We start from the raw sequence: 24,298 nt of genomic DNA, 5'->3' as shown, positions 1-24,298 counted from the left end.
TTATCCCGTGTGTGTTAGACCACTGACACCCACCCTGTGTGAATACATTCTACGAGACACCATGCTTATCTGCAACTAAGCCACGGCTCATATCAGTAGGCCATGCACGACCTGGCGCGTTAGCAAGGGACTTATTAATGATGGCGATAAGACTGGGAGTCATATGAATAGACCCAGGTTTCCTGATGTCAAAGGATGGGATTTACGGTTGATACGTACCTGTCTGCGAGAAGTGACTGTGGTCAATATATACAGAGCTTCATCCAGTCCGATCCATAGCTATTTGCATACATTTCTTTCACTGACAGCAGTTCCGTAAGAAATAAAGCCGGTCCGATCTGTGTATGATTTAGTGAGTGTTCTGACATTTGTTCATAAAACTCAAACTTTGATAAAAAATGTGGTTTAAGATTGACTTACATGTGTCATCTCCCAGTATCCATGAGAAACACTTTGAATGTCCTCAAGGCTTATGGTACTTGTTATTTGTCTCTCACAAACACATTAACTTTATGGCTTGATGCATGAAATATGTCTAGCCTGACGTCGGCTTGCATAAGCAAAGCACCGTTATGAGCAGTATTTCAATTCGATGGCCGATGTTTCTTTAGCCCGTGTTGTTTTGGTGTTTGCTCGACGTGATGAGTTTTTTAACCTTTACCACTTTGGTGAATCCGGGAAGCAAGGGTAGGGTTTTCACAAAACTAGAACATGATCTGATTTTCCAGTTATTGATTACAGGGCAACTTAATGACACTATTCACGTTGTGAACAGAGCGTTGTGAAGTGGTATTCACGTTGTGAACAGAGCGTTATGAAGTGGTATTCACGTTGTGAACAGAGAGTTGTGAAGTGGTATTCACGTTGTGAACAGCGCGTTGTGAAGTGTTATTCACTTTATGAACAGAGCGGGTTGAAGTGCTATTCGTGTTGTAAACAGAGCTTTATGAACTAGCATTCACGTTATGAACAGAGCGTTGTGAAGTGGTACACACGTTGTGAGCAGAGCGTTATGAAATAGTTTTCACCTTGTGAACATGTGAAGCGGCATTCACGTTATGGATAGGGCAATATGAAGCGGTATTCACGTTGTGAACAGAGCGTTATGAAGCGGTATTCACATGAGAAGAACAAAGCTCGGTGACGTTATATCCACAGTGTCCCCATACAACTGCATTTGAATAACGCTTTCTCCCGATAGTTAATATCTGGTAATATATGGTAAAATATGAAATCATCGATAGGTTAGTCGAAATTACTTTTCTCTGCGTGGTCTATTTTAACATAAACCTTCAACTATTCCCCACCAAATATCATCGACTAACACTTGCTATCTCTTGTATGCATGGTTGGGCCATTATTGTGTGTGGATTCAATGTTACTAGCCCGCTGCGCTGTAGCAGCTGCGTTGCCGACGGCGGTCACGCGGCCATTAGAAATTCGAGCGCTTTTTAGCCATGCCTTTAGGCCTCTACATATCACAGTTGTAGATCCATAACGCCCTAATACGAAAACCGGACTAACCGGAAGCGGAAGTACACGGGAGGACCTGAAAACATGTTTTCTTCCTTCGATGTGTCACGTTCAAAGACTTCCGGTAACGAAATTTCCATCCATATAACGTCATCCTATGCTACGTTGGTTAAAAAACAGGAAAATGTGTGCTGAAGGTTTTTTTAACCCGGCGTTTGTGTTTCCCGACTTCTAAGTGTAAGATAAGGAGCCCTATGTTACGCTTCAGCGCGTTAACCAGATACATGTGTTGTTTTGAGACACCATTGCTCGGTCGAGTAAAGTACAGGTGGAGTATTCGTGAACGCTCGCTCAGTCTACCTGACTGGCAACTCGGCTCGACATAGATGCATGGAAGGTATGTTAAACAATTTCATACGTTGGAGTCTTAGGTGTCGGCAGGTGTCGGCAGGAGACAGTCAGGAGTAGTTGAGTGTTTGTAAGTAGGCTAAAAACGTTTGTCTGTTTGTCCTCATATGTGACTGTGACCTGTGTGTTTGTGGATATGATGTTTGTGAGTCTGTTCCCTGTTTGTTTCAGTGTGCTGCATATTATGTCTGTGCGCAGTTGTCCTTTTTGTTGCTGTGTATATGTACATGGCACTGGCTTCATCATTAAGCTGCTAATATGATGATCATTTTAACAGACCATAAGTGTATCATAACTTAACAAGCCGGAGATAGTGTTATATCTACAAAATGACCTCTTGAAAATCCACTAGTCAGTCCGACCTGTAACTATGAACATTTACTGGACCGACTTGATTTTTACTAGCGGGCCAGTGGTTGAACGTTATCATGTGTCGTGAGAAAAGCTCACTCCGAATTCGACAAAATCTTAATTCACAACGTGTTTCCCTTCAGTCAGCACACGTCCATATTCTCGACATTTAACCAAGCCAAGATAAAATCCCTAACATCATACGTATAAATGTAATACAGGCGACAGTTCATCTCAAGGCCCCAGGAACGTGCTAAACCTTCCAAGACTCGTGAGGTAATTTTACAGTTAACCCGAGCATAACACGTCAAGTTTGTCTAAGAGCTATTGATTCCACCATGTTTCTTCCCGGTACCGAACAAAGCACTTAACACCATATTCTGTCCTGATCAGCTATGTACATAATGTACCGACGTTTGACTAAGTGTGTTCGTTTCATGAAGTCCTTATTACTCAACTTCTAATGTATGGAAGCGTCGCCGGAGTTTTTCGTGAGAATATGCGAGAATCACATGCCTTTGTGTTTACTCAATCTCCATTGGCTGATTTCGATTCGAAGTTGTTTGAACTCCATTTGTACTAAGTGGCAGGTTTGATTTTGTTAACTTTTTTAAGCAATACGTTTCGTATTTCTTACAAATCTGTTACAGGTCGTTAAACAATAGGTGTTGGATCTAACCAAGTCATTGTACTGCAGTGGTGACATTTATCACACAGTGAGCGAGTGTGCTCTGCTTACGCCGCTTTGAGTGATATTCCAGCATTATCACAGCGGGGGACCCCAGAAATGGGCATCATACAATATACGTATGTAGGAAATCGAACCCGGGTGCTCGGCGTGATGAGTCATTTAACCACTGGGCTACCCCACCGCCCCTCACCATACAAGGTGTTCGTGAAAACATGACTATGCCTTTGTTTGCTGAATTAATTGTATCACCCATTGTTTCAAAGAGCTTTGAATTATGGATAAAACATTATGTACTCTTGAAACGTGGATGAACAATAGGAGAATTGCATTGATTGTATACTTGATACGTTTCTTTAAGGGTTATATACAGTGTCAGCCTGACCATGAATGTACTGTTACAATATTGCCAGACGGGGAAACAATAGAGGATGACTCCTGAATTGTAAATAAGCTATAAATAGGCACATCGAATGCCCTTAGTCGGTAGACACGTGGATCACCTTAAGGAGGCTGGATACAAAATATCAAGAAATTGTTAAATTTGGTATAATCTTGTAAAAAAATGTGTCCCGAATCTAATTGTGAAGTTTAAACTAAAACAATATATAAATTAAGTTTTATATAGTAAATTCACACGAGATTAATATTCAGAAGTAAAATAAAGTGTTTTACCAGAGGATATCAACATTATCTGCAATGAAAACAGCATATCAAAATTAAATTTCCAAATTTTACGTATTACATCAGGATAAATGCTTGTATGATCAAAAATATCTAGAAGTATGATTAGAAGCAAGATAAAGGGACATAACTGCGTAACATAAATACGCGTTCCTACTGTCACATCCCGTCGCACACGTTATGCGCACAAACCAAAACATCCAACTTCTTCAATCATGGATTTAGATTAGTATTCTAGTTTTGTTATAGTCTGGCATATAGACCCTGAAATAATGTTCCAATGTAGCCTATGCAAGTCTAGAACGTGTGGCGCATGTAGATTACCACACTTTCTGAAAATGCAAAAAAATGTGGGGGCTCCTTTTCATTGTAATTTATTTTAGTTTAAAACATTTCAGAGAATAGCTGTGAGTCTAGTTTTATCACTGCAAACCATGTTGTTGTGGGCGGAAAGTTCAAAGTGATGTCAGTCTAGACGTTTATCAGCTTGCACGGCACTGTGCTGGGAAACCAAGAAATATAATCGGAGCGTTTGGAGCATTCCAAAGGGACATAATTCTGCACGTCGAACTGTGGCGCCATGTGCGATATGGCCACACGCATAGCAAGTGACTTTGACACTTGAGTACATTCAAAGAAATTGCAAGAAGATTCAAACAGTTTCAGGACTGTCGTTACCATGATGGTACGCGGCCAAACCTTTTTAATACAATTATAACCTTTTCGAGCTAACATGAGAAAAGCGCTCTGACGAAGTACTACCCTTGCCGTGTACGGCATTTCAGTTATAGGAAGACTTTCACGCAAAGCAGCCTAAGGTAGTAGAACACCAATTCTGGACATCTTTATTAGTTTGTCAACCTTTGAAAAATAATCCGACTCAAGTCAGGAATAATTTTGGCAAGTCTAGTTTGTTCAAGAGGCTTTTCTTAACAATGTTTTAGTGTCCATTTGGATTTATCTTTTGTTTTTAAGACGTATGTTAAAAAACACGTTACTCCAAATTTATTGCTTGTCCAGCCAGCAATAATAAACAAGTAGTAGTTGTAGTAGTCTATGACACAGACAATGAACAAATAGAGTCAGTGCGACCCATACAAGTATAGACTACTTCGCAAATCTAGACTATCGCAGTTTCAACCCTCAGGACTCCTTAACAAATATTATCATTATACTTCTGGAGCACCTGTGTTTGCTTTAGAGTATGTTCGTCTGTAGTTGTTGAAGTGACATTTCTGTTATCATTGTGTTTTACTATTTCCGGTACCATTCCATCGTTAACGTCGTTGTTATATGACGTTATCCTCAGGCGTGCTTGTCTCCCTGTTCTAATGCGCGCACCACAATAATATCATACCAGTGTTGTCATTATGAAACATGCAGATAATGTATAACTTTATATATTTTTTTCGTAGTGCCTCATTCAGATATGTTCAGATATGTCCAGATGTGTTTAGATGTGTTCAGATGTGTTCAGATATGTTCAGATATATTCAGATGTATTGAAATATGTTCAGATGTGTTCAGATATGTTCAGATGTGTTCAGATATGTATTCAGATGTATAGCAAAATATCTAGGAGAGGGTTTGTATGGTTATATTGTGTTCGAGATATCGTGAGTTCTTCGTTTGTGTCAATTTGTTGTAAATGAGTGATTGTTGTTTTAAGCAGTTTTCAGCATTGCTCCCACCACAAGATTTCTTGGGTAGACAATAATGAGTAGGGAACATTAATACTAGCTGAAAAGATTCACTTTTTCGGACACATTGGTGACTATCTATTGACTAAACCTGGCTATTCTGAACTCTTAAACATTAAAATGAAGGCTCTTAATTAGGCCAAAATAAAGCACTACACTTTCTAGGTAAAGCACAAATTATGGCGCTTTGTGGGCTGAGTCCCATCAAGGATTCGAACCCACCAGAGTAAAGACATTGTGGAATTTTAGGTGAAAAATATAACTTTCGTACTTTCGATATGTGTCTGGATTGCAAAGGAATGTAGTAATAGTTAACAACTTTTTTCTGTAGAAGGATCTGGAGAACACTACACTTACAGATACATGTGTGTATATGCCAGTTAGTTATAGGTAAGTTTACTCTCAAAATAGCCTTCATTATTCACGCTAGGTTTACCTCGTATAGGATACGCACACGCGCAGTTCGGGAAACGGCGTCAGAATAAGCTCCAGACCACACGGGGTGTGAGGAGCTTGTGTGGGGCGGGGCCTTTGACTAAACCTGTTTTCATTGGATAATAGCAAAAGTAAATCGAGAGATTACCTACGCTTCAGATATGCCGAAATTGGCAAAGATAAAAGGTAGCCGTGGAAATAATCACTCTGAATAAGCAGATAATGAAGAACTAAAATATTAAATTATGCATGCATTCAGATATGCTCCTGTCTGTCTCATCTCCTCGAGTTTTCAGTTGCGGTCAGTGACTTTTGTTTAGTCAGTTTTTTAGTTATAGCAGTACTCTCATCGCCTTAAACCGGAGAGCATAATATAGCCAGCTCTTCGAAGTTTGTGAGAGAGTGAATATGATGTAACGCCGCTCTGAGCAACATTCCAGCAATACCACTCCGGAGGCACCAGAAATGATCTTTACACATTGTGCGCATTTGGGGAATCGAATCCGTCATTGGCGTGAGGAGCGATCACCTTAACCGCCGAGCTACTCCAACGCTTTTGACAAACCTGGGAACGTGTACAGTCTCACCCTAATTGCAGTGCAAGGATAATAGGCCTACCCGTGCCCCGTCACTTTTGGAGACGGCTGGTATGACTTCGTTATGTTATGGACTTATACAACCTTCAAATGCACCTTCCTCTGGAACAGTCTAAAATCACCTCCTACACCTGTGTCTTTCAGGAACATGTTCCTAAAGGATTAAGACATTTGGTTTCTTAACTTCCGTCAGAAGCAGCTTGGAGGGTCTCTGGTGAAAGTGATCGTCGTCACTGAGAAGACCCAGTTTGAATCCCTCCACCACTGCTTGCTTACTGGTACTTTGAAACCGCCGATACGATACATGTATAGTAAAAAGACAATGGTAGTGAGCATCGGGTACAACCCAATAGCATAGCGTATTGGTTTATGAGAGTTCAGTGAACCTCTATCGCTTCATTAAAGTTATGTATTACCTGGTCCTGACGTCTCCAGTTTAGATATAGTAGGTTTATTCTTAACCCGGCGTGAAACAATACCATTAGGCTCTCAAACATGCAGGACCTGTGGACTCATCACTAGAGAAAATCGTTTAACGTAATCGTTGGTTGATATTTCTGCTTTGCCCCTCAAAACAAATCTCTTGACTGCACCTCTGTAATATGCATGAAGATCTCCGCTCAGTTCACTTACTCCGGTATCTGCCCATCATTAGTACAACGTAATGCACACATGTCTTCCTCAACTGAAACAGTTTTGCTGCGTTTATTTACGGAGGTGAGTTCGGCTGCGGAGAGATGTTAAAACCGCACTTTCCTATCTACATATGCCATGCAGTGTTATAATGTTTTGTTTCGTTTTTCATTTTATTTTTATTTAAAAAACCGAAAACATCCAATCCGATTAGTCGCCTCTTACCACAAATATGGGCTGCTGAAGATCAACTTTAACCCTTATCTTCACGAGTGGGATACAGTGTATAAGTGGGTTCAGCTGTACCCTCTGTTAAGTAATCTACCACAGGTTGGTGTGCTTACATCTAGGTACATCACTGCCAAACAATTTGATGTAGAGTATATTTGTGTGTCCTTCCTTTATCAAAATCAGTTTTAATGGCAGTTCATCAAAGTTCAAGTATTTGTGTTAAAGCATCACTCAAGTGATACTGACTAGGGTCAATGACAGCAGTGTTATAACATAATGTATAATTTCATGGAAAGACGGAAAAAATGGCCGTCGCGTGTCTTTGTCAAAGATTACTGCACCTTTGACAAAATTGTATTTCAGATAAAGTTTAATTTACTTGACATTTTCCCTATTCAAGCAATAATTTCAAACTGGGTGCTGCAACATGGTAACTGTATGCGGATAAGGTATATAAAGGTCGTGATGAAAGCTTCGGAAACAAGTTATAGTGGCTATGTTAACGGAGAGCGGTGTGCACTAAAACTCTCGTAACTCTGCTGGAAGATCATGGCGGTTGACATTGTCATCAGGTGGTGGTCACGATGCTGGTGGGGTGCTGTATTCATTTCAATGTTTTATTAAGAATACAGTGTATTACTGTCACTGAGTTGATGAGTTTAGTTTTACGCCGCTTTTAGCAACATCTGAACTGGGAACGCCGGAAAAGGGGCGTCACACATTGTAACTATGCGGGAATCGAGTAACTATCACTGACGTGTATCACAACCGCGCTAATGTCTTTGGACTCGTTCCGATCCATACCTTATCGACTTTATCGAACTGCAACGCTGACTTAACAGAGCGATCATTCCTTGATGTGCTTCAAGTCATCTCCCAGGAAATGTTTTAGTCGTTGTGAATAATAGAATGGACGCACATCAAATACAATTGCTGTCTCTTGTGCGTTCCAGGGCGTGAATGTGTGTGAAGGTAAGCTAATTTACTTGTTATTTACATCACGAAAGCATAAAAGATGTTGGTGTTTTAGAAATTTCGCCTCCAGCTCCTGTGTGTCCTCCGCCGTTTCCAATCGTTTTACCCGAAAGCAATTGGATTCCAAATTTGGTATATCGGCGACGTAGACATCGTATTTTTGTCAATAAAGGGTAACTGCTGTTATATGTTAAGGAAAATGGGCATTTTTGTACAGGAATCGTTTGTGTGTATCATCACCCATAGCCCATCCCGCCCCCCACTTACCACGTTAAGTTAAATCAATCAACCAGAGACGGCCTTGGGAAGCGAGTTGCCACGCTAATCAACGTGAGTGCTTTCTTCATTTATGTAATTGAGCGAATCAAGTTCTTCCCAGACCAGAAACACAGGCAACTAAAAGACATGAGAGAAGCCAGACGCGGTCCTTTTGCCAATTAGCTTTCCATCTTGGCTACTTCGCTTCTCATTTAGGCGGACATCAGTTTAACGAGCTATTGACGAGATACATCTATTTTGCCGCTAACCCGTGAGAAGCAACAGCCATTGCGATCGAGACAGGTCTCCTACATGCCAAACTGTTTGACCCGTGGAGATTAAGTCACAACGTTATGCTAACCACAGGGGTGGGTTAGTCGTATCGGTATGGCGTAACTGTAACTTGTCACATAATTAAACATGCTATACTTCTATGCCTGTGCTCCCACCCCGCAAGTCACAACACGTCGGCCACAACGTGTGTTCGTTCATAAACTCAATTTAGTGACAGCGCTATTCAAATCGTAACGTCGAGGTAGTGACAACGTTAGGTACAAATGCAGTTCGTAACATCAAGGTAGTTGAAGGGTTAGGTAAATCTTAGCGTTAACTTAAGTGGTGACAGCATCAGGTAATCAGTTATTTCGTGACGTCAAGGTGGTATTTCGTAACGTCAAAGTAGTTTCAGCGTTATGTAATTCGTAACGTCGAGGTAGGGGAAACGTTAGGTAAGTTTTTACATCAACATGGTGGGCACGTTTGGTACTTCGTAACGTCGAGGTAGTGACAGTGTTAGGTAATTTGTTACATCAAGATGGTGGAAGCTTGAGGTAATTCGTTACGTCAAGATTGTGGAAGCGTTGGGTAATTCGTTGCGTCAAGATAGTGGAAGCGGGAGATAATTACTTACGTCAAGATAGTGGAAGCGGGAGGTAATTCGTAACGTCGAGGTAGGGGTAGCGTTAGGTATTTTGGTAACTTTAAGGCAATTATTCCTAACGTGAAGGTGGTAACGGCGTTAGGTATTTTGGAAGCCTCAAGGTTGCAACGGCTAAAGGTAACTTTCAATGACCAGGTAATGCTAGCGTTAGGTGATTTATAACGTCTGTATGGACACATCGTTAGGTCATTTCATCATGTCGAAAGCGTGACGTGATTAAGGTGGCGGTGACGTTAGGTAATTGATAACGTCTAACACAGCGTTAGGTAATGAATGTTACAGTCTTCTATTTGTTAACCATGACTTGTCTGACAAACTTTGCTCCTCCAACTGCCGTCACTCACATCATACATTGTCACAATATGAGACTATTTTAATAGCATTGTGCTCGAGTCTTACTTTATACAAAGTTACCCGTCTTTCGATTGGACTCGATTCGTGTCTATACATGGCTGAGAGACCACTACTTACCGGGAATTCCAGTATTTAGGCTCACGCGAAATTTAGCCCATGGACTAAAATAAGGGATTTCTTTCCATGGGCTTAAATTTGGATTTAATTCATGGGTGTTAGAATTCAGACTTTGACGCTCTAAATACTCACTGTAGAGACTAGTCATTGTCTTAGACGTGAGTCAGTCCTCTCATAGGAGTTGATGTTTCGCACTAATTTGACTGTCACCTGTATCGTTCACGTTAACATCTACTCACTCGAGTAAACATTTTTTTTTAATTCACACAAAATGTTTCCTGATTAGAGGGTTTTCCGAAATTCTTTTCATTTCTATCAAAATAATGTGCATTGTTTTGGGGTTTTTTTAAATTTTAGCCCTGGGCTTAAATATGGTTAAAGTATTTCATCACCAGAGCAGTGATTTTCCGTATTTGAGCCAGGGGCTTACCGGAATTCCTGGTATATATTAAACGGTTACAGTACCGCACAAGACAGCGTTATGGCCAAGGCTCGTATGCCTACCGCAGTCCCTCCTGTCAGACAGACAGACAAATCGAAGTTCAATATCTGTAACATCATTTAACGAATAGTACGTCGATTGCGTTACGTTAAATAAAACATGCCGTAGATGAAAACGAAAACGCAGAGGGTGGGCCTTCTTCTTGCTGAAGCACATATTGATATTTTCGAACCATGTGTTTTCCCATGTGGTCTTGACATGCGGAGAAACATCTGTGGTCTGGCCTTGTGACAGAGTACCTAGTCACCCCTCATTGCTTTCATCTTTCTACATGTACTTTGATAATCACCACTAAGATCAGATCGATATTATCTACTGGTGCTATTTATATTTAAATTATTTCTCGTTTCAGTGTCGATAATTACTGGAAAAGTTCGAAACGATTTCTGCACAGAGTATCTCTTTGGAAATCAATTTTCCCCACTCGTTTTGTCAATAATTAATGTTAAAAGTCCGATAAAGATTTGTCACCCACGTTGAATGTACAATGTGAAGTGTTTGGGCGTGTGTTTCCAAAGATATAATCATATATCAATCGTTAAGTGTTCATGGTTTCTGCCTTTAAGGTCATTTAAACCTCGTTAGGTCACAAGCACAATGTTAAAGACGAAGTTTGAATTAAATACTGACGGCATTTTACCAGTGAGTGAGTGAGTTTAGTTTTACGCCGATTTTAGAAATACGGAAGACACCAATGTACCAACAAATACCATCAGATTGTATTCTAAAGAAAACTTGTGTAACAGAATGTAGGTAGGTAGTTCTTCCATTGCAACAGGTGCGCTAATGAACTAGTCTGTCCAAAACACCTGCAACTGCCGGCACTAAGATACCATTGTGATACCTGTGTAGGTGAGTGAGTGTGCTTGCAAATATGCAAAAGTGGACTACACACATTGTACTTATACGCACGCTTCAGCCACTATGTGTCCAGCCGTTGGTGGCTGGAACTCAATTGCGAAACGAGGTCGAATATTATTTCATACTTAGTCACGAGTTGATAGAGGGGCTTCCACTGATTTATAGACGTCTTGTTGTGTTTGCTTTGCATCACACAAAGGATCTATTTCACACGGGATCTGCTTAACAGTATGTCTCGGATATGTATTTTTACACCAAGATCTTTGGCAGATTTGCACCTTTTGTTCTACTGTTTATTGATTGCGAATTAGTCGTCGGTAACGTTTGGTCATCTGAATAATCTGATGACGTCATTGTTCATGACGTCACGCCACCTTTGGACAATCATCAGAAGAGGCTGTCATGGGCAGTAATTCGGTGATGTACTGTTCAAAGGAAGTTACTGCTTACACCTGTACAGTTAATCTGCCCTGCAATCACTGATTAACTTCTTTTGTAGCATGAAAAAAACAAACAATGTAATTTCTTTTGAAATAAGTATATATAATACATTCCAGATATTTCACTATTATTGATTGTCTTGTATAGGATTCCATACCCTAAGATAACAATCAATTCATTCGGGGCATGGTGTTGAAGCTTTCTAGATATTTTCTAAATATACCAATCGTGTAAATGATATACGAGTGGGTGGTCAGTTAATGGTATACACCTGGTCGAAAGGAAGAACCTGCTGTTTCCACGCGGTATGTAAATATACATTTCATCTCAGTCCTGTATACCGTTACCTGGCTAGAACGTAATCTGTTTGTGTAATTTAGTGTGTGGACTTCAAATGATGTTATTATTTATAGCATCCCTAGTTAATACGGTTGAAAACACAAAGCAATGTGACTGGGATGTGTGTGTCGGAAGGGAGTGGGGGGTCTCACGTGTTGAGTACGATCTGTGTTGCAATCTGTGTGCTTTTGTGCGGTGTTAACAGACCAGGGTTTAATGACATGCCAAATCTGGGATTCGAACCCTCGACGATAATCGTAGGAAGCGAGAACGTAACTCGTATTTGCCCATAGGCAGCACGGCACCTGTGTCTCTAAAGGTAATTCAACGAGCTATATATCTGTCGCTACATACACGGCCTGTCTGTTTCCGCGAGTCCGTTAAACAACTGAATGCTCTGTTCTCCACTGACGTAGCAAGTCAATATGTCCTTCCCCTCTCGTCCAACCGTCTCCGTTTTTTCGACAGACAAAAACCAAGTCCAATTTACAGGTAGGATCGATTGTCGCGATGATCAATAATAGATTATAAATTTCTCACGATGATGCTGAATGGCTATAAATAGAAAGCATCCACCAAAGCAGTCGATTGAATACACCCGTTTGAGTGAGTAGCTATGATCACTTACAGGATTCCGATAAACAAGGGATTATACTTCTAGCGTTGAATTATCGATGGGATATGTAGCGTGTGTCGTACCGAGGCGGAGTACGACTGTAGTCGTGCTGGACAGCATATCACAGCGGGGACTGCGCTAGGAACTGTGGAAGTTGTAACAGCCTTTACTGGACTCTGCGGGAGGGTCACGACATCGCCGACGCTGGTAGCAGTGAAGGTAGTTGTTTATGTGGCTGTTGATTCCGTTGGCAGACATTGGTATACATAAGTTGTAGTGACATTTAGATCCGTTGAACTTTCATATCACATGCCTGTGATCAGATAGCCTGAGTTTGCTCCTATTTAAGGAATGCTTGTGTTTATCCAGTTCTAATATCGCGGTCGGAGAGGGGATAGATTTCAGGAGTATGGTTCGTATACTCCTCATGAAGCTGAGAATGCAAGTGGAATTCACAATGACCCGTAGATCGAGGTTATGGTGTCCGTTGTATTGAGTTGTATTTAACAGTCATACCATTGTAGGTGTAATCATCATCATCATCATCATCATCATCATCATCACCATTATCATCATCATCATCATCATCATCATCATCATCATCACCATCATCACCATTATCATCATCATCATCATCATCACCATTATCATCATCATCATCATCATCATCACCATTATCATCACCATTATCATCATCATCATCATCATCATCATCATCATCATCATCACCATTATCATCACCATTATCATCATCATCATCATCATCATCATCATCATCATCATCACCATTATCATCATCGTTGGTATTGATCTCTACCACTATGACTAACATTGTCACGTGGCTGAAAGATATTTGTCACAGCCGACAACATCAATATAGCTGAAACTATGCGACATTTAATTCTGTATCTCACTTGACGTGAATATTACATACACACCTGCACAGCTGTGTAACATGATAAATAGTATTGTCAGTGAATGAACATACCAAATGAATAAGTTATGAAGCACGTGCTGCTAGTTTATCGGTATCTCTGCAGCGATTTGTCAAACAAGGAGCTTCTTAACTATTTGCGCTTGTTATTCAACGCTACCGTCAACAGTCGTAACATCACACGCAATAGGAAGATGCCTGCATGTACATGCACACCTAATGCCATGGCGGCATTACTTCCTGTTGGCCCATACCTTACGTATGTATTACCTGTTCTTTTTCAGGCATGTGTGATGTTTTTGTGAATCTTTTACCAACACCAAAAGTTTTGTAATTTTTCAGCGTATTCTGAACCCCCACTGAGGCAAAGGTAGCGTTTCAATCGGTTTTCTACCCAGACAGGGGCAGAGAGGTGTTATTTGGTGACCTGGGACTCCTTTCACAAAGCAACCTGTGCTAAGGTTATCCTTAAGTCCCATTCTGTAACATTGCAGTAAGTTATCACAGTGACTTACCATCACCTTAGTACTTTGTGAAAGGAAGGTCTGAAATGAAAGGAAATTGTGTTTAGCAAAACTAAGACAAATGTTCTAACTCTGCTGACCAAACAATCCAATGATTGGTATCATGAACATCTTTCATGGTAACTAGGTTACCATGTGTCAAACGAATGACCGAGCTCGCCTCTAACAAGCTTAGACTGTTGGTGACATATATTTTACCATCGGGGAATGAACGTTTTTGGAAACAAATTTGTAATTGAAATATATGGATATTTCACTACAAGATGATGATGATCAAGATCATAAAATTATCTGCATCATCATATATATATTCTATTTTTTCATATTTATTATTCTTATTATTCCGTACATAGTGCTCCTGTTCGTATTGCCCACATCAATGTTTCGTTTATAACACTGAACGAATGTGTGCTTCATTTCAATCAAAGCAAAGGTGATCGATTGATCAAGCTGCCATTGGCATATAGGTCTATTAATATCGTGACAGATAACATGACAGGTAACTAGGTTAATCATAAATAATTCATACTGAATCTCTTTTATCATTCTTTTTCACTGTTGTGATCGAATTCCGTGAATTCTGTCACATTCCAGTGTGTCCACAACAGAACACCTCAATTATATATCTGCGAACGACTGCACATTTTGCAAGTCCAAGGTTACTTCAAATATAGTGCACGGAACACATGTAAACGATTGTCAACGACCCTATCATATTGCATGTGTAGCTGTGACAGATGTCTTTGTCTACTGATATACACAAGTTTATAAATATTGTATGTGTATTCGGCTGTAACAGCTGACATTTTTTCGTCTGATTTCGAGGGGTGGGGGAGAAGGGCGCCAAAAATATGCTTCACATGTGGGGAATCGAACCCGGGTCTTGGCGTGACGATCGAACGCTTAAACCACTAGGCTACCCCACCAACGCTCACTGAGACTATGAACTATGACGTGGGTTGAATGAGTGAGTTTTGTTTTACGCCACACTCAGCTATATTCCAGCTACATGGTGGCGGTCTGTAAATGAGCGAGTCTGGACCAGGCAATCCAGTGATCAACAACATTAGCATCGATCTGCACAAATGAGAACCAATGACATGTGTCAACCAAGTCAGCGAACCTGACCACCCGATCCCGTTAGTCGCCTCTTACGACAACCACAGTCGCCGTTAATAGCAACCGGACCTTTACGGGTGTGACATGGTTTGAACTGACTGTCATTAGAAGGGTTAAAGTCACGTATGGTGTGCTTCACATCTTACGTCTCCAATTCTAGAAACATTAGGTCGATACCTTTCCCGACCTGATCCGAGCGGTGATTCACCTGGTGACTGAATTCAAAATACTACACATGTTTGCATACGGCCTCGTTTGCATGATGTCAGGTATTGATATGTGTTATGCGTTTGGAGGTCAAGGCCAAGGTCCCGTTTCTCGAAGCCACCGCAGCGCTACAACAGTCGTACTTAACGTGGACTTACGACTGTCGTAGAGCTAAGATCGCTATGAGGAACCAGGCCCTGATCTGAAATGGACGAGTGTCGTCACATGTCTATTTACCAGACTAACATTAATGTAGTCAATATGATCAATTTCACCTTTGTCCACGCAAGAGTATTGCGATGTATGGACATTGTCGCTGCACATGGCGTTGCAAATGTATAGCTGAAACAAATGCAATGTATTGAATGTAATATATATAAACTTTGGATCCAGAACATCTATTTATATGATTCAATTCCTTTCATATATCCTTAATTCGAACCTCATAGTTTGATACGGGCCATTTCAAATACTTCAATATGTCCTTAATTGGAACTTTTTCATTTAGAGTGGGCTGTGTGGTGGCCTCGTGGTTGAAGCGTTGGCGCACCACGCCGGAGACTCTGGTTCGATCACTCTCATGCGTACAATCTGTGAAGGCCATCTCTGGTGTCCCCCGCACGGGGATATTGCTGAATTATTGCTTAAAGCGGCAGATCACCAAACTTACGTGTCCTTGTTCGAACTCTGATATTTTGAAATTTAATTATTTGAACTTCATCTCAATATTTGATGCTTATCGATTCATTCAATTATTTAGTTTATCTCGTCAATTCTACGCCATGATGGCAGCCTGTCGCTATTGAAATTCCAGCTATTTGAAATCGATCACCTTTAATTTGATAAGACTCGAACTGAAATTATATTTTCCAACTCTGTATACATGTTGCTAGAGCGATGAGATTACGTCACTAGTACATTGGCCAACTGTGTAGATATGAACCTTCAATTAATCACCTGTAAACACCTGATTTATGACCCGTATGTATCGTATGCAATAGGCGTCTAACGGCATCGTGTGGTCAGACTCGCTGACTTGGTTTAAGCATGGCGTCGTATCCAACAAGCGTTGATCGATCCACGTGGTGTCAGCGGATTGTGTGGTCCAGACATGTTTTTAGCCGATGGTAATCGTAAAGCTTGAATGATAAAGATTAAACTAATTGAGTAAATGTATGGCGCTTAACAAATAAAAGTAGGCAATTATACTGATGTATCACACCACGTAAGTGCAGCTCTGACATCACCACTGCCCTATTTTGTCACCAGTGGGGTTGATGACGTAAGAGCACTACTGTTGTTGTGCGATACATCCATATAAAGAAAACACTCATACATCTCAAACAAACATAGAATTCAGTTGCCAAAACTCTACCATCATTGCTCCACCTATATCAACTGGTGCCTATTCAAAATTACGATGCTTCTTCTTATATGTGGGTCACAGAATTACGCACCTATGTCCTATGATTTTCGGATTCAATTCAAAGCATAGATAATACTATCATCAGATTTTTCTGTCGTTATGGGACAGAATCTCTGTGTTGTTGCGTAGGCGTTTGAGGGCAGGAATTGGCAACAACACAGTGGTGGGTGGATGGGACGGGTGGTTAAGAAATCAATGAAAGCAATTAACATGTTGATGTCCACACACTACAGGTTTAGAGCAGGTATAATCCAGGTGCCTTTGAAGGCTGTCAACAAGCTCTTTGGTTTCGAGAACAGGAAAGCAGAGCGATTGTTCAAAGGCTCTGGTTATGTTTTTATTTATGTGAGTGCTGCTTTGACTAGAATCCGCTTGTTTTAATGCATGACTGCTATTTGTGTTTTGGGTAGTTATTTTTATCAGGCTATTACGTAAAACGGGGATTTCGACAGTGTATGAGCCATGTAAATTCCGTATGAAAACGGTCATCTACGCAGGTAGATTCATTAACCTTTCCGCGTGGATATTTTTAGATTAAATGAAAGTATCAATGATATCAATAAGAGGAAATGCAACTCTCTTTATAGGACCACCTGATACTGCAGGCTATTTACGTAGTTACCTCGCGATTCTGAAGGTAAGCCCGTGGCGCTTAGTTTCTTACAGAATAAAACGTTCCCACGCAGAGACTTTAGCCATCTAGTAATAATGAATAAACTCTCGTTCAATCTTATTGACAGCTTTGGCTAGCGTCCGTGATGGAGGGGATCCTTCATGGCGGATTAACGGGCTACGACATCAGCTACTCCGAAATCAATCTCCGTGTTTGTGTTGTTCCGGCATAGATAAATCTCTGTTACATAACTCCACACCTTGTGGTTGAGTCGTGGACTGCCTTGTAAACACGACGTCACCGTCACAGACTTGACGTGCCTAATACTTGACAGACCGTTCTAGGTGTTATTGATCTTGAAGACAGGTAGGGGTTGTCTGACCGGTCGACCAACCATTCATTCATCGTCCCAGGCATCCACAAGCGTATTGACCGTGGCTCTCTCTTAATGTTCTGATCCTTTTCCAAAGGACTTCCTTTGCAAGCGCCGCCATATAGCTGGAATATTGCTGAGTGTGGCGTGAAACTTAACTCGCTCATTCGTTCCTTTGCATGTTTTTCGAAAGTTGTTTTCATTTTCAAAGAGGTTTTGCTTTCAAATTGAGTTGAATCATCTGGCACTCGCAACATTTTTGTGCACTAACTTGAGGTAGAAGAGTCGTTAGTACTTTTATATTAATTATTATTATTATTAATTTTATATTCTTTTTCGATGAATAGATGTGAAGTATAAACTTTGCTGACGTTGTTTCGTTTCATTACAGGTCAGGATGTGCCGTTGAGTGAAGGTGGTTGTATCGTGTCGTCGCCGCTGCCTGCCCAAATATGGAAGATCGGGAACATCACAGTGCCGGGGACCCGCCCCCAGAGAACAGATTGGAGTTTTGACTTTAATGGATACCGCATGTGACGGAACTATTGTTCGGAAGCAGCCACTTCGCGAGGAGCTCTGTTGAATACTAGTGTCTTCAAGCCACGAGATTTATTGGCAGTGCGGGTCCTTGACATAGCCATACGGGAAATCGGCGGATGTTGGTCAAATATTAAAAAGTTTCATTTCCGGATTGTTCAGTGTAGTGAAAACTATGTATTGAAATCTGCGGTGGTGATAAAGCCGTACCGGGCGTTGTCGTTCAGTGTGGATGGGTCGGCTGTTGTGCTGTTGCAGTCAACGTAAGCTCCAGTGTATATTTGTAGCATAGACAGGTCGTATTTAGACTCTATCTGTCGCACTGCTGAGACAGACCTGAAGTGGGTTGTTGGCCTAAGCTAACACGATTAACTTGCTGGATCGAAAGGCAAGGGGATCTTGTTAGTAGCTTTTACTTACATTGCATACACGAGACTGGATGAACGTAGGAGTGATATCCTGGTGAGGGAAGTGCCTTGTTATGTTCTGGACAAAATAGTGCAATACTAATGTCACCTCCCGAAGCATTGACCTCTGCTTAAACTTGGAAAAAAGTTGTGACTTCGCTGTTGAAACCTGGGAAAGCTTTTTTGAAACTTTCAGCAAATGTGTCCCTCATAAATAAAGACAACGATACGGACAAAATGCCAAACCTAACCTGTGAAGAGATTATGGCGGACAAAGCCGGTGCGCCACCGACATTCGACGATGTTGGACGTTACACCATCGCTACCATCTTGGTGTTCATCCCCGTGATGACGATAGCTGGTAACGCCATCACCATCGTCGCTGTTGTCACCCACCGTCGCCTACGGAACATTACTAACGCGTTTGTTGTGTCTCTGGCTGTGGCAGATATGAGTGTCGCCTTGTGCGTGATGCCGTTTGGGATATACCAACAGTTATCCAACAAGGAATGGATGTTGGGGAATACGTTCTGTACTGTTGTTACCAGCATGGACGTGATGTTATGCACCGTCTCTATATTCCACCTCTCATGCATGGCCATTGACCGTTACCTTGCAATCTGCCGGCCATTTCTTCACGAACGCATGACCTGGCGGGTCGTTGCGATCATGCTGTTCATATGCTGGGTGGTCCCCATCTTCATCTCATTTGTTCCCATCATGAACAAATGGAATCAGATCGGAATCGAGGAGTTCTTGAACTGTGCTGCACCACCGGAGTTAAACGCCTGTCCCTTCTTTGTGAACATACCCTTCGCTCTCATCTGCTCGGCTATAGCATTTTACATTCCCGTTGTCTTCATGGGCGTGTGTAATTGGAAGATCTACCTTGCGGCCCGACGACAGGCCATGCAGATCCGGAGCCTTGATACCTCTCATCATAAACATCACAAAGGGAAGGGGAAATTCAAACAGGAGACAAAAGCAGCTAAGACGCTGAGTATCATTATGGGATGTTTTAGCGTCTGCTGGTTCCCATTTTTCATCTTTAACATCTTTGACCCTATCATAGGTTACAAAATCCCGTACACCCCCTGGGCTGTGGCGCTATGGCTAGGATACCTCAACTCAATGATGAACCCGTTTCTCTACTACAAATTCAATAGGAACTTCAAGTTCGCCTTCAGGAGAATATTCATGTGCAAGATCTGCCGCGGTATAAGCGAATATGAAGAAAGCGTTATAGCGGGGAATACACAGGTGTCGGAATGACATGAGGACTCACGTGACAGGCATCGGACATCAGATTTTAGCACCAGTGAGTTTGTCGAAGTAAGCACAAGTAACTCCAGGGTATGACAGCTGAGGCTTCAAAAACCTCACCACACGCTGTCGGAGGTTCACGTCAACCACGCGCCACAGAACACGTGAACCGCCATGTTTTTGTCCGACGTCCTCTCACGTGAAAGAACGTGACTCCACAAATGTCAAAAAAGCCCCTAAACCTGTGTAAGCGTTCTCACACGGGTATGACTTCATACGTCACAGGGTAAAGACACTGAACATTCAATTTGTACCTTGTGATCATGTGACTTATAGACACTTGCCAATAAAAACACGTGCTTGAGCACGAGCTGTTTGCATTCCATGACATCGAGCCCAATCTCGAATCGGTGATACTCAGACTTTCATTATATACACGTGAACACAGATCACGCAAATCCTTACAATATACCGAATGTGCCATCTCGGAGACACCACATAGCGCATTCGGATCACCTCGGCTGATAACGTTTATTGTCCTGTTTACCACACGGAGACCGATATCTCCCGATGAGTTCCAAGTGCATGTAGATTATTTGAGTTCTCTCCCCTGTGTACTGGGTAGTTTTGATTAAATAACCGTTAGTGTGTTCTTAAGAATGGCTTCTACTAATTTTTTTATGAAAGAACTATGATTATTGTGTGTCATTTATAACCCTGTCATCCTTTCTAAGGAGTCGATAGAATACAGACCCCACCCAGTTATTGTCTGGGTGGGGGGTACATCAAGGGGAGGGAACTCGTAGCACCTGTTGTGGTTCTATTTGATGGATATGATAGCACACACGTCGACTACCGTGATGTGTTAATATATGAAAAGCTTGATTTCGAAGTTTACAAGTTGTTTGTTTAACAAATAATCTAACACTATTTTTGGTATTTCACATTGGTAGTTTATTCACATACGAAGATAACTTTGATAATGTTCTACAGGTTATTTTGTGAGCATGAGCCTCCCCACCAGTCCCCACCCCACCTCACCCCATCCCTCCCCAGCCACTAACGGTACTGCTCTGACCCTTTGTATTAACACTACAATAAAGTTCTGTCAGTTATTGTGTCGTGTCTTGTCATCTGACCTGCGCTGTCATCTTCACATTTTCGGATTTGGGGGCATCCCAGTGTTTCTGTTTACAATCGTTTGGCTGGGTATCCGATGGATAATGATTGATTTATTGTGAGTAAGTGCTGGTTTATGCCGCACAACCTTCATTCTGGTTATGTCACCGCTACGTGTGAAAAAGCGAACTTGTGATTGTATTTCATCGTATCCACGGGGTGGTAGCCTAATAGTTAAAACGTTTGCTCGTCAGCATGAAGATCCGGTTTCGATTTCCCACATGTACGATGTATGAAGCCCATTTCTTGTGTCCCCGCCGTGATATTGCTTAAATGTTGATAAAAGCGGCATAAAACTAAACTCACTCACTCGCTCGTTTTATTCACAAGGCGTTGGGTGCTGTTTTAGTTTGCTGGGACAAAGTCGATTGTTTACGTGATGCGTGGGTGAATGTTGATTTATGCTGCATCACCTTCACTGTTGCTTGTAAACAATCCTGTCTTCCCCAGACAAACAGTTCATGCTGTCATACTCGACGATTGTCCAGACCACTGCCACATAGCTGGAATATTGCTGAGTGCGGCGTACGTAAAACTAAACTCACTCACTCTCCAGACAAACTGACGATTTTATTTCATATGCACAAGGCCTTCAGCGCTGCTGAACCGTTAGTGCCTACTGAAGGCATATCTGGTTTGTCACTACATTTTCACTCATAATCACTCAATTTCACCTTCAGGGCAGCTTTTTGCATTGACAGAGACTCGATGTGATGCATTAACGGTATACACATTTACAAATGCACATTAAGACCTTTCCAACATGGATTCTCTATACAGGAATATGAAATGTCAACACGAGACAACAATGTTGGTTTCGATTATCCGACGACACAAATTCCACGCGGCAAAATGGCAACGTAGCGGCGAAACCTATCTGAATGGAAACCCGTTTCCGTGAAGAAAAGGTAATGCACTACCGAGCGTGACATGTCCCGAGCGGTATCACCAGCCACTTACAGACAAAAAAAACCCTACATTTTCGATGTTGAAATATATATTTTTAAATTTTCTTTTACTTTAATATGCATACACGAAGAGCTGACTGGAAAGGCAAAATACACTTGTACGACCCACCTTTAGTATCATAAATAACTACTATCAGGGAAAAACCTCAGCTATCGAACCCCGTTTATCCGAACGTTTTGATTTCACTCGAAAATTGTCCGGATAGCGAGACGTCCGATTATCTAGATCAAACAAGAAAAACGTGAAAATTAAGTGAAAGCAAAAAAGTGACAAAAATGGTATGTACGTATAGCGTATATCAATACATCAACAATCAATAGTAATGACAATGAATCATGATAAGAAATAAGTGTACCGATTATACATGGAAGGCGGAACGCAGGTTATCGTCCAGATTTTCTCCAGAAAATGAAGAAAGTCAGTGGCCTCCTCTTTATTCATAATTATTTAATTATTTAATTATTAATTTAATTAATTTTAAAACCTTTATTTTCTGTAAAATATATCTATTTGAGGCTATCTGTTCGTCTATATAGACTCTTACATTAGTGTTTTTGATAAATAGGAACATATCTTTTGTCGTTTAAGAGACGAACGAATATACACAAAGACAATCCTCCGAACAGAGTGTACATTCAATTGTTCGTGGGGTGGTTTTGTCAGATATTGCCACAGCACTGTTCATTAGACCAATGTTCAGTTGTTCATAAGAAATGCAGATCATAAGGGACCCCCTATATGTGCTAGTATTACCGTGAACAATAGTTCGCCCAACCATTAACGCCAGCTCCACTCCTGTCGTTTAACAGCGGCTTTTGAATGTGCGTTGTTATTATTTATGCGATCTTTCTTTGACGATTCTGTGTGGAGAAATAAAGTTTAAGGTTGCATCAAGATTGTTACACTTCTAAGCACATGTATGCCTCTTTTAATGGATGAACACGTCTTCAAGGACATTACCAGGAAGTGCTTATGTAAGGTCAAGGTCAGCGTAAACTATATGCGTTTCGAAAATGACTTTCTTATGTCTTTATTCTAAGCATTAGTGAGAGAGTTTAGTTTTACGCCACACTCAGCAATATTCCAGCTAAAAGTCAACAAATAACCTACTCTAGACCAGCCAATCCACTGATCAACAGCATCAACATCGATCTGCGCTACTGGGATACAACGACATGTGTCAACCAAGTCACCGAACCTGACCACACGGTCCCGTTAGTCGCTTCTTACGACAAACATGGGTCACTTAAGATCAGTTCTAGTAACACGGGTCACCAGACATTAAAGGATATCACATCAAATGCATATCTCTTGTGGTAAAGACATACCTAGTTCTAAGGTTAAGGTCATTTTCGTTGTATAAGTCAAGGACGTCAGTGTCACTGTGAAAATCGTTAATATATTATGATGTGTTAGAGTTTAACTTTGCATTTAAATGCCGGAACAATGAGCCGCTATATGTGAAATAAATGGGCTAAAGTTATAAAATATTCACAGTAAACCTTATACATTTGATGTTGCCGTGTTCTTGTACCTTAGGTTAAACGTAGCATTAAGGTGGCTCAGACTCTCTACACTCCATTATTTGGCTAGTTTCAATTTGACAATTTAATGTTTAAAATCAGGCGTATTGTGTAGGCGAACAATAGATAACAAGTAATAAGAGTATGTGTGTCGTATTTGCTTATGTTGTATTTCTGTCATGTGACTGTGTTCTAACCGGTTTTATCATTTTCAAAATGTGTGGGGACGGTGGTTAAAGCGTTGGCTCGTCACGCCGAAGACCCGGGTTCGATTCCCCGTGGGTAGAATGTGTGAAGCACGTTATGGTGTCCCCGCCGTGATATTGCTGGAATAGAGTGCTAAAATGGCGTACAAACAAACTAACTCATTCAAATTGTGTACATAGTTCAGTGTTTCCTCTATACTACTAGTCATGATACAAAATACCGTTCTCTTTGTTCTATGGTCGTTTACAAACAGACGCAGAGTTCAAATATGAGGTCAAATTGCAAGTCAACAATTAGTGTGATAATGAAGGTAGCGACAAGTTTCAGATAGATCATGTTCGATAACAGCCACATCAGGCTATGTTAACGGGGCTGTCTTAATGGATAGAAGTGATCCCTACCTTCGATCACATAA

General features: G+C 41.2%; 1 protein-coding gene across 6 annotated transcripts in view; it reads left to right on the top strand.

Annotated features, from left to right (window-relative positions):
* The window catches only part of LOC137265149 (5-hydroxytryptamine receptor 4-like), a 100,209-nt gene extending 79,088 nt beyond the window's left edge, over window positions 1-21,121 (top strand). For 4 of the 6 annotated variants that reach the window (XM_067800467.1, XM_067800470.1, XM_067800469.1 and 1 more), the window contains one exon: window positions 18,190-21,121. In XM_067800467.1, the coding sequence (XP_067656568.1) occupies window positions 18,980-20,014 (1,035 nt within the window). In that variant the 5' untranslated portion in view covers window positions 18,190-18,979 and the 3' untranslated portion in view covers window positions 20,015-21,121. Of the gene's footprint in view, window positions 1-1,730; window positions 1,871-12,788; window positions 12,822-18,189 lie in introns of those variants that run through there. The other 2 variants (XM_067800471.1, XM_067800472.1) reach the window with 2 other exon arrangements.
* Window positions 21,122-24,298: the final 3,177 nt, after the last annotated feature.

Source organism: Haliotis asinina, chromosome 15 (assembly GCF_037392515.1).
Source record: "Haliotis asinina isolate JCU_RB_2024 chromosome 15, JCU_Hal_asi_v2, whole genome shotgun sequence".
Taxonomy (NCBI): Eukaryota; Metazoa; Mollusca; class Gastropoda; order Lepetellida; family Haliotidae; genus Haliotis; species Haliotis asinina.
The sequence above is the reverse complement of the archived record's forward strand: the minus strand, read 5'-3'. Positions and strand labels throughout refer to the sequence as shown.